Here is a 12473-nt window from a genome sequence, read left to right as displayed (position 1 = left end):
GAGAACATATGTAAGCTGTTCAATCAGGTTGACTTGTTCCGCGAATCTGAGATGTTTCACTTCTTGGGAACAATTTTGTTTTGTTGGTCATAATCTCCTTCTTTGAGAACCTGACTGTACCGGGTGATCAAAAAGTCAGTATAAATTTGAAAACTGAATAAATCATGGAATAATGTAGATAGAGAGGTACAAATTGACACACATGCTTGGAATGACATGGGGTTTTATTATAACCAAAGAAAAATACAAAAGTTCAAAAAAAAGTCCGACAGATGGCGCTTCATCTGATCAGAATAGCAATATTTAGCATAACAAAGTAAGACAAAGTAAAGATGATGTTCTTTACAGGAAATGCTCAATATGTCCACCATCATTCCTCAACAATAGCTGTAGTCGAGGAATAATGTTGTGAACAGCACTGTAAAGCCTGTCCGGAGTTATGGTGAGGCATTGGCGTCGGATGTTGTCTTTCAGCATCCCTAGAGATGTCGGTCGATCACGATACACTTACGACTTCAGGTAACCCCAAAGCCAGTAATCACACGGTCTGAGGTCTGGGGACCTGGGAGGCCAAGCATGACGAAAGTGGCGGCTGAGTACACGATCATCACCAAACGACGCGCGCAAGAGATCTTTCACGCGTCTAGCAATACTTTTTTTTTCTAATAAAACCCCATGTCATTCCAAGCATGTGTGTCAATTTTTACCTCTCTATCTACATTATTCCGTGTTTTATTAAGTTTTCAAATTTATACTGACTTTTTGATCACCCAGTACAATGAGTGACCCGTTCCTCCACATATAAGGAACAAAAAATCACATTAAATAGTTAATACGGTGGAGTAGAGAAACCCTCCGGAGGAAAACTCGGATGGTGTTGACAAGACTAAGTTGGGGATCTTTTGTTTAAATCCGTATTAAAACGAGAACAATCAATATAATTACGCAACAATCAATCTAACTGTAAAACAAAGCAATAATTATTATTTTCGGAATTCGGGAATGTATTATGTCATACCATCATTTTATTTAGGGACGGGTTTAGTATTACAGATCACAAAAATCTATGACACCAGCTACATTCACAGATGTAAAATTAGAACTAAAACCACTAAACTCTCTCCAATCTGTCTATTACTCCAAAAAGATTAGTCTGCACACTTAAAATTTTTCATAACCCACTCAGCAAAATGAAATGACAGGACCCTCTTTTTCCTTGATGATACCTTACGTAAGAGGTCAGAATACCGGTGTACAAGATCATAATCATATTCACTTATGCCAAGTCTTAAGTATTCTGCGACACTTACAGATTGGTATCAGTATGCAAGGGGCACGTGAAATTTTTAAGAGTATACTGAAGGTTTCCGAATAGGAGCATGCAGTTAACTAACTTTGAAATTGGCTAGACATGAAGTTGCATGATGATAGCTTCTTTAACGAAACAGAAGACTTCTGCATATGAAAGAAGTTCAGATCTTAATATATCATTTCGTCAGTTTGTGAAACAGATAAAGAACATGACGCTGGAGATGTAGTATTTTTACTCCCTGATATACGAGACAAATACCAACAAGCGGAAGTTTTTCAGCAATTTGAAGACGTGAAACCTCCGTATTTCATTTTTTTTAATTTCATATTTTTTCTGAAAATTGCTTTGGAAAACCATGTCACCGATATAAGTGGCAGGCAATGTTTGTACGAATGCTGTTTAGTATCTGACAGGTGCATATAAAAGGCGATCATGATGCCCCAAAAACACGTTTCAACGGAAGGTTTTACATATTTCCATATATGAATTTCCAAACTTCGCTATATACTTTCTGAGAATAAAGTAGCACGAAAGCGAAGAATCACGAAAACTCAGGAATTCTAAGAATTAACAAGCTACACTTAACACAAGGTACTTTTCAGTGCGCACGTGGATGGACTTAACAACCTGACGGGTACCATTATTGCCGAATAAAGGCGCACTTCCCAGGCCGACCCTATGTGCCATCAACAAGAAACCCAAAACGTTTCGTACGTCCGCAGGCAGGAAAACTGAGTAAGGGAAGACAGAAAAGGAAAGACTCTCCACTAAGAATAAAAAAAGAAAGAACTGCATGGAACATATTATGGTCAGACTTTCGGATGAATACTTTTCACATGCTATGCGACAAGCTTCCTCTATAAGCTGTTTGAAGTCATGTTCAGTTAAATGTAGAATGTGTCCTCACACTGCCATATACGAGGTACGTCAGAAAGAAACACGGCATACATATCCAAAGCGTACGTTGACATGGTACCGACACTCGGCAATATCGATACGATGTCAGTGAAGAAGCCGTAGCCTGTTCCGTGACATATCCTGGTCGAGAAGCTCTATCGACCATTATGATCTTACGTTGCTAAACAACGGCTTTGAGGAACTAGTACTTTCAGACTGTCGCGGTAGCAGTGAAGACTAGCAAGAAGCGTGGATATAGAGGTGTTTGTGTTAGCTACAATATATCACGATCCTCATGTAAGTAGCTACTGCAGTCACTGGTTTCAGCCATATATCAGGTGGTGAATCTGTTACTGACACAGAAGCTGCATGTGAACGATTGCATTCGAAGAGATACTGTCTGCGAATAGAACGTAAATAATTTGACTCCGAACGACTTACAAGGTTTTATAGTGTCTGACGAACTCAAAAATTATGATACATTACTAGGCCACAAAAAATCCTAAGTGGGTACCTCATGTCGAAGGAGTTGGTCCATTAATGTACTGTATAGAATTCTTGGAGATGAAATTATCGCCCCACGTTACTTTACAGGTACTCTGATAGGTTTGATTTATTGATTTACCACCATTAAAAATGTTTTTGCGGGGATATATAAAAAATCATGTTTATGTTCCCGAGCCCAGATGATTTCAGCCAGCACATCGAGGCAACGTTCTGCTCCTTGACAATAGCAACTTTATTTATGTACATCTCGTCCTCAACTCGTTTAGAAGACGCACTGAGTTATGTATTCAGGATAGTGGGCATTTATTTGAACATCTGACTTAAATGAAGATTAGCCAAAGAATGTTCACCTGAATACAGCCACCTGTGTACAACATATAGCATCCACCACTAAAACTTTAAATGTTTCCAGGTCCCTAAATAACACTGATAGACATTTGATTTGGATTTATTTGTACGGAGTTAGTTTAAATACATCAGCTACGTAACAATAAAAAATAACGTTCTTTTAAAATATTCGAACTTGTTGCTGTAGCTCCCTGGAAAATAACTAAATAAATTATGTTCATAGCTTCGCAGAAGGAATGGCGTATGTTACATTTACGTACGTAAATAAATATTCATTTTACTTATCATTTTACAAGTTACACAGAAAGCACCCTGAATCACAAAACATTTGGGTACACCAACCCATTGTCCGATCATGTTCATATACACTCCTGGAAATTGAAATAAGAACACCGTGAATTCATTGTCCCAGGAAGGGGAAACTTTATTGACACATTCCTGGGGTCAGATACATCACATGATCACACTGACAGAACCACAGGCACATAGACACAGGCAACAGAGCATGCACAATGTCGGCACTAGTACAGTGTATATCCACCTTTCGCAGCAATGCAGGCTGCTATTCTCCCATGGTGACAATCGTAGAGATGCTGGATGTAGTCCTGTGGAACGGCTTGCCATGCCATTTCCACCTGGCGCCTCAGTTGGACCAGCGTTCGTGCTGGACGTGCAGACCGCGTGAGACGACGCTTCATCCAGTCCCAAACATGCTCAATGGGGGACAGATCCGGAGATCTTGCTGGCCAGGGTAGTTGACTTACACCTTCTAGAGCACGTTGGGTGGCACAGGACACATGCGGACGTGCATTGTCCTGTTGGAACATCAAGTTCCCTTCCCGGTCTAGGAATGGTAGAACGATGGGTTCGATGACGGTTTGGATGTACCGTGCACTAATCAGTGTCCCCTCGACGATCACCATTGGTGTACGGCCAGTGTAGGAGATCGCTCCCCACACCATGATGCCGGGTGTTGGCCCTGTGTGCCTCGGTCGTATGCAGTCCTGATTGTGGCGCTCACCTGCACGGCGCCAAACACGCATACGACCATCATTGGCACCAAGGCAGAAGCGACTCTCATCGCTGAAGACGACACGTCTCCATTCGTCCCTCCATTCACGCCTGTCGCGACACCACTGGAGGCGGGCTGCACGATGTTGGGGCGTGAGCGGAAGACGGCCTAACGGTGTGCGGGACCGTAGCCCAGCTTCATGGAGACGATTGCGAATGGTCCTCGCCGATACCCCAGGAGCAACAGTGTCCCTAATTTGCTGAGAAGTGGCGGTGCGGTCCCCTACGGCACTGCGTAGGATCCTACGGTCTTGGCGTGCATCCGTGCGTCGCTGCGGTCCGGTCCCAGGTCGACGGGCACGTGCACCTTCCGCCGACCACTGGCGACAACATCGATGTACTGTGGAGACCTCACGCCCCACGTGTTGAGCAATTCGGCGGTACGTCCACCCGGCCTCCCGCATGCCCACTATACGCCCTCGCTCAAAGTCCGTCAACTGCACATACGGTTCACGTCCACGCTGTCGCGGCATGCTACCAGTGTTAAAGACTGCGATGGAGCTCCGTATGCCACGGCAAACTGGCTGACACTGACGGCGGCGGTGCACAAATGCTGCGCAGCTAGCGCCATTCGACGGCCAACACCGCGGTTCCTGGTGTGTGCCGTGCGTGTGATCATTGCTTGTACAGCCCTCTCGCAGTGTCCGGAGCAAGTATGGTGGGTCTGACACACTGGTGTCAATGTGTTCTTTTTTCCATTTCCAGGAGTGTATTTGTTTGCCCACAACACCATGAAGTCGACCAGTACTTCCAGCAAAACAGTGCACCACCTCACCGCTCCTGAATTGTGTCTCAGTCATTTAGAAAGCATTTCACACTAACGAGGGTGCTTGTGTATACATTATATGTACAAATAATCTAACTGTCTACACGTGGCTGTAGGTCATAGCAAATAATGTGATACCACCTGAAAGAAGAGTGTCAATCGTTGAAAATGAAACTCTCTTATTGTGGATGAAGTTGTTGGTATGTAGCATCTACGAATTATTTTCTAGTCATTCTGCATTAATAAAATATTTCCGTTTTCGGTAATAAAAACAGTTTCAATTTTTTCCTTGACAAAAGAAGTACTGGGAGCAACTACCACTAAAATCTGAACATAATATACCGACTTGTGCTACAAATATACAAGTAATTTGTTCCTGTGACTGAAATGCCACCAGGAAACAGTCTCTGAATACACAGGTTAGTAAAGATACATACTGTGTTTTGAAGGCCTGAATCTGAACAAAATGCCCTCAACATTTACAGGTTATCTGTCTTGAGCTCTGTAAATAACCATGCCGTTCCTCACATGGAAACCGTCTGATGGAACTCATTGCTATGACATCATATCCAAATTTTAAAAATCTTACTCGTCAAAACTGTGATTTTGCGTAAGCTACTCATAAATAACATCAGCACATAGAATGGCTCTAACACATTTAACCACTCTCAACCTTTTTCTACATAGCAAAGATCTCAAATGCTTTCACCCTAGTACACAGTTCTTAGACCGACAAATTGTGAAACGAATCTGGATCATCATAGCGGACCGAATTCGTGACCGCTGAGCTGTTGTCGCTAATACGCAATCATCTGCTGAATGGCAGGTCGGTTTTCCATTTGTGAACAGACAACAAACAACTAAGGTCAGGTGTCATATATTCGCTCCAAAATCACCCACTCAACTGTAATACCATCACAGAACATCCATTCGGAAGGAACAAGGTTTAAAGCACGGTCCGGCCGTCCTGAATTAGGTTCTTCAATGTTTCCACAAGTTACCTCACTTCAGTTCTAGGAGAGTTCATTAAGTAAGTTCACAGCTCATTTTTCCTCAGATTTGTTGAAATAACCAGAGGTGCGTCTGTAATAACTATGTCGCCATATGACGTTAACGAGATTTTAAATGCTAGTCTCCTTTTAAAATCAGACCCACGCGAACTAGATGTTACGCGATGAACAGATAAACGTAGCGTAACTATCTTCCTCCTCTACTTCTTGCAGATTAAAGTTTAGTTGCTGAGAGAGAACTGCTAACAAATAAAACACAACAATGGTATTCAGGACGTAGTTGGGTCAGGCCACGATTTGGGTACTTTGAGTTTTCCGTAATACTGTATCGGTAAATCACATCTATCGAAAACCTGAATTACTCAGCGCCAGATTTATTAAACTGTCATCGTCTACACGAGCTAGTGCCATGTTTCTCATGACCTCGACGTCGACTCAGCGTGAAGGCAACATTCCTTTAAAATTCGAATACACATAAAACAAGGGTAAACAGCTAGGTGCATATTGCATAATACGTCTCTCTTCCATCCACCCTTTATGACCAGCTTCCTTCAGGGTGATGATAACGTAACGAGGTAGTACAGTGGCTACAACACTATAATCGATTCGGGAGGAAGCGAGGCTCAAACTGCCGCCTGTCCATCATTCCTTAATTTCCTAAATCTGCCCAGGCGCATGCTAGAATAAATATTCAAAATGTTTTCATATCTTTCCGCATTAAGAGCAATAAAGGATGCACATCCTAGTCACAAAAACGGTCCCATCTTCTAGCACGACTTCCTCCGAACCAAATTGTTGGCCACAGCTACATTTTCCCTCCAACTTTATATACCTTGTATGTATGTATTGAACTGGGGACCTAGTAACGACGGTGAGGCTTCGTCTCCGCCGTAGCCCATAGTGGTACACAACCCCACAACAGGCTACAGCAGTCCACTCACCCCACCGCCGCCCCACACCGAACTCAGGGTTATTGTGCCTTTCGGCCCCCCAGTGGACCCCTGCCCCCGGGAATATCTCATTCCAGACGAGTGTAACCCCCAAGGTTTGCTTGGTAGTTCTGGTGTACGCGTACGTGGAGACAATGTTTGCGCAGCAATCGCCGACATAGTGTAACTTAGGCGGAATAAGGGAAACCAGCCCGCATTCGCCGAGGCAGATGGAAAACCGCCTTAAAAACCACCCACAGGCCGGCCGACACACCGGACCTCGACACTAATTTGCCGGACAGATACGTGCCGGGGACCGGCACGCCTTCCCGCTCGGGAAGCAGCGCTAGCCGGGCGGGCTTATATACCATAGTTAGTTCCCTTCCATCTTCACCTTAGATTGTGGGACGACGTTTGGTCATCGAGGTAAATGTCAAACCGACGATGAACGAACTGTCCCTATGGGCAAGACCGGATATTACGTTTGAACTAACGCCAAGCGAAACACAGTATATATAGGAAAAAGTGATTTACGTGCCGCCCGTAACGGTGGAAAGTGAAGATTTTGGTCGAGTAATTAAGCTACATGTCTCTCACGAGATAGATGACAATACTAGAAAGAGAACTTATTTCCTCATCGTCTGTAACTGTGCAATGAGCGTGACGGACTGTCACTCTAAGATCTCAGTGTTATTCCTGGTACTGTCACGGATAGTTTCTTGATAGGATGATTGATCGGTGCAGAAACCAACTCCAATGGTAGCGGCTCATATAACCTTGCAAGGACGTTCTGCAATACGGCACCACGAATCGGCATATTGGGTAACGTAATGTATAAATAGTAATTTATTGGCAAAAGAATGATTTGCTGTTATATAAAATATGTCGAGTGATGACCTTATTAAGCAGTATGTATGACACGAAGTTCAAGTTATCACTATTTTTAAGAAGAGCTTTATCAAATAATGAATCGGCGAGATCAGGAACGTGCGGAAAATATTGACAAGAGAAGGGACAGGGAGATAGGACTGCGATAAGACATCAAGAAATAGCTTCCATGATACTTTAAGAGCGGCAGAGGATAAAAACTGTACTGGCTGTAGTGGAAGACAGAGGTTGGAGTATATCCAATATATAATTGAGGACGCTGGGTTGAAGAGCTACTCTGAGGTGAAGAGGTCGTCACAGAAGAGTGGTGACAAAAAAAAATCAAATCGTGTAGCGTGCAACACGGAAATTGAGTAGGTCTTGCCGCTCCAGAGTGAGGGTTTGGTGTCGTCTACGGTAGGAAGTGTTTGCTGTCGGTGGGGCTCGCGGCGGCAGTGATTTTTGCTTGTGTATACACTCACTCGTATCAACAGCAGCAAACCGTAAATTACACAGTGTGGCGAAGTAAGAGATCGAGTTGACGAATTCATTGTTTCGACGAGCACGATTTACGTAGTAACCTGCCAATTACGTAGGCTACCGAGATCTTGATCCAACGTGGCTCCTTGTGTGTTCTAAAATGAGGATACGGTGAATAACTGTTTTGTAGTGTGCCACCAGCATCATCCAGGAAAGCACTTTTTTATCTAAAATACTCAAACTTTTATTTGAGAATAGAAACTACAACTCTTATTGGCAACCGAAAGCAGATAGTATGTATGTACACAAACGAAGTACCTACACTTGGTAGGACGTAGTAGCAAATAAATCAAGTGTACAGTATTGTAAATAAACAACGCAAATCAAGTACGTCGCAATACAACGCTGCATTCCAGAAATCGGATGAACACCATGTTAAAGAAGTATTGGCTCTGGTTTCGGAAGACGAAGTTAATTTTGGGGAGAGAGGTGTGGTAAGCCTATGCCCCCCATGATTATGTATATGTCTTAGAAAGGACAAGATTCTGCTGATTTTCGCACGACTGAGTACATATGCGAGTATAGATATAATGAATGTTGGTCGAGCACGATGCGTTTCTGAGATATCGATGTGCAAAGTTTTACGATCCTGTTGCGTGCCAACCGAGAGCGCCCGCCGTCCAACAGTAGCGACAGCATAACCGGTTAAGGCGGCAGACAAGAAGTCTTTCCGTGCTGCAGTCGACTCATATCATTTCTGTTTGCTTTTCTTCTCATCTTCCATCAAACGCTTGTGGTGTTACAACGAATCACATTTCTTCGAGCCGGCAGCTGTGGCCGAGCGGTTCTAGGCGCTTCAGTCCGGAATCGCGCTGCTGCTACGGTCGCAGGTTCGAATCCTGTGGCTCTGAGCACTATGGGACTCAACTGCTGTGGTCATAAGTCCCCTAGAACTTAGAACTACTTAAACCTAACTAACCTAAGGACAGCACACAACACCCAGCCATCACGAGGCAGAGAAAATCCCTGACCCCGCTAAATGGCTCTGAGAACTATGGGACTCAACATCTTAGGTCATAAGTCCCCTAGAACTTAGAACTACTTAAACCTAACTAACCTAAGGACATCACACACACCCATGCCCGAGGCAGGATTCGAACCTGCGACCGTAGCAGTCCCGCGGTTCAGGACTGCAGCGCCAGAACCGCTAGACCACCGCGGCCGGCTCGAATCCTGTCTCGGGCATGGATGTATGTGATGTCCTTAGGTTAGTTCGGTTTAAGTCTAGGGGACTGCTGACCTCAGATGTTAAGTTCCATAGTACTTAGAGCCGTTTGAACCATTTTGAACATTTCTTCGGAAAGGGGGAATAATAATGATGATACGATCATTGTGAAATATTCGCGGCATGTTATAATAAGGAATAGTGAGGAAATCAACATTTATTTATCGATAAAGTCAGGCGAGTATCAGCAGTATGCTGTAAGTGATTCAAAGAAGATACGGGCCGGTGTAACTTTACTGCATTCAGCCCATTAATGTATCGATAAATAATCATTTCATCGCGATTCCTTATTTCACGGCTACTATACTTTGCCAAGGATGTGCCTCTATCACAGGGCTTCCCAAACTCTTACTCTGACCGAACACTTTGAGAATCCTGGTACTCTAACGGAACACCTTGTTATTTTGAATGTTAATAAAATTTTTAAAAAATGAAAAAACAATTCTTATATTTAGCGATTACTGCATTCTCAAATTATGTCTGATAACAAATAAATAGCAATAAAATTTTAAAAAAGTAATTACACTACTGGCCATTAAAATTGGTACACCACGAAGATGACGTGCTACAGACGCGAAATTTAACCGACAGGAAGAAGATGGTGTGATATGCATATGATTAGCTTTTCAGAGCATTCACACAAGGTTGGCGCCAGTGGCGACACCTAAAACGTGCTGGCACGAGGAAAGTTTCCAACCGATTTCTCATACACAAACAGCAGTTGACCGGCATTGCTTGGTGAAACGTTGTTGTGATGCCTCGTGTAAGGAGGAGAAATGCGTACCATCACGTTTCCGACTTTGGTAAATGTCGGGTTGTAGCCTGTCGCGATTGCGGTTTATCGTATCGCGACACTGTTGCTCGCGTTGGTCGAGATTCAATGAGTGTTAGCAGAATATGGAATCGGTGGGTTCAGGAGGGTAATACGGAACGCGTGCTGGATCCCAACGGCCTCGTATCACTAGCAGTCGAGATGACAGGCATCTTATCCGCATGGCTGTAACGGATCGTGCAGCCACGTCTCGATCCCTGAATCATCAGATGGGGACGTTTGCAAGACAACAACCATCTGCTCTAACAGTTCGACGACGTTTGCAGCAGCACGGACTATCAGCTCGGAGATCATGGCTGGAGTTACCCTTGACGCTGTATCACAGACAGTAGCGCCTGCGATTGTGTACTCAACGACGAACCTGGTTCACGAATGGCAAAACGTCATTTTTTCGGATGAATCCAGGTTCTGTTTACAATGTCATGATGGTCGTATCCGTGTTTGGCGACATCGCGGTAAACGCACATTGGAAGCGTGTATTCGTCATCACCATACTGCCTTATCAACCGGCGTGATGGTATGGGGTGCCATTGGTTACACATCTCGGTCACCTCTTGTTCGCATTGACGGCACTTTAAACAGTGGACGTTACATTTCAGATGCGTTACGACCCGTGGCTCTACCCTTCATTCGATCCCTGCGAAACCCTACATTTCAGCAGGATAATGTTCGACCGCATGTTGCAGGTGCTGTACGGGCCTTTCTGTATACAGAAAATGTTCGACTGCTGCCCTGGCCAGCACATTCTCCAGATCTCTCGCCAATTGAAAACGCCTGGTCAATGGCGGCCGAGCAACTGACTTGTCACAATACACCAGTCACTACTCTTGATGAACAGTGGTATCGTGTTGAAGCTGCATGGGGAGCTGTACCTGTACACTCCAACCAAGCTCTGTTTGACTCAATGGCCAGGCATATCAAGGCCGTTATTACGGCCAGAGGTGGTTGTTATGGGTACTGATTTCTCAGGATCTATGCACCCAAACTGCGTGAAATTGTAATCACATGTCAGTTCTAGTATAATATATTTGTCCAATGATTACCCGTTTATCATCTGCATTTCTTCTTGGTGTATCAGTTTTAATGGCTAGTAGTGTAATATAGGCAAAATTTCGAATAAAATCGTGGAGCATTTATTCATTTCTTGCGGATCACACGTGTTCCGAGGAAATAGTTTAAGAAACTCTGCTCTATCAGCATTATTATTTTTGGTCTTCCCAAAATAAACATTATTCATTGTAGCGACGCACGTGTCCGGCGGAAGGTAAAAAAGTGACGAGACTCGAACTTGTCTGCCGCCGCTGCACGACGGATGGCGCTCTCGTATGGTATTCAACTTAAGGTCGTAAATCTAGGACCTCAATTTCTCTGAAATGCACGAGAAGCTCGTCGTACTAGTGCAGCATTTGCTACACTTTAGTATGTACTACAACCGTGCGAATGGTGAACAACATCGGTGACACGTTGAGTGCGTGCTTTCTTTGTTAGGCCAAGGGTCCACGTCGGTGTGTTAGTGAGGAGCGGGGTACTCACGTTCATGACTGCGGACAGGGCGGGCTCCAGCGCCGGCCGCTGCTCGTCTCGCACTGGCCGGCCCGGCGCGGCTATTCCTGTCCCGCGGCGGCGATGGCGGCGACGCCTATAGCGCCCCTACTGCTGCTGGTGCGGCGCTGAAAACTCGCCAGGGTGGGTCGCGACGCCCCGCCTTGCCGCGCCCGGCTAAGGCTTAATTTAAACCGCGGCGGCCGCGGCCTGTGGAGGCGGAGGCGGCGGTCCCAGCCTCCAGCAGACGCCGCCGCGGTTCATCGACTCTCCGGAGGGCGGCCGCGTGCCCGCCGGCATACCGGGCGTCGCTGAGCGCGCACCTATCGTGTCGCGTTCGGCAGGCAAGAAAAGCGGGCTGTGCCCAACAACGAGGCCGTCATTCACAAGCACTGCGTACTTGTTGGTACTAGGACCTGTACCGCCACGACTTCATGGACTCCCTAAGGTGGCCTTACGCCGTCTTGTCAGAAATACACAACATGCTATACGTGCGACAGCATGCGCTGTCTTACACACTCTAGACTAAAAAAGCGACGCACCACGAAGGAGTTATGGAAACTGGTCAAAACTGATTTTCAAATAGGTTGTTGTTGTTGTGGTCTTCAGTCCAGAGACTGGTTTGAT

The 12473-nt window shown here is 45.0% G+C and overlaps 1 protein-coding gene across 1 annotated transcript in view; it reads right to left on the bottom strand.

The window, feature by feature from the left end:
• LOC126157305 (E3 ubiquitin-protein ligase lubel) overlaps positions 1-11966 on the bottom strand; it is a 441950-nt gene extending 429984 nt beyond the window's left edge. The window contains exon 1 of the mRNA XM_049916367.1: positions 11838-11966. Within this exon, the coding sequence (XP_049772324.1) occupies positions 11838-11843 (6 nt within the window). The 5' untranslated portion in view covers positions 11844-11966. The remainder of the gene's footprint in view (positions 1-11837) is intronic.
• Positions 11967-12473: the final 507 nt, after the last annotated feature.

Source organism: Schistocerca cancellata, chromosome 2 (genome assembly GCF_023864275.1).
Source record: "Schistocerca cancellata isolate TAMUIC-IGC-003103 chromosome 2, iqSchCanc2.1, whole genome shotgun sequence".
In the NCBI taxonomy this organism is placed as follows: Eukaryota; Metazoa; Arthropoda; class Insecta; order Orthoptera; family Acrididae; genus Schistocerca; species Schistocerca cancellata.
The sequence above is the reverse complement of the archived record's forward strand: the minus strand, read 5'-3'. Positions and strand labels throughout refer to the sequence as shown.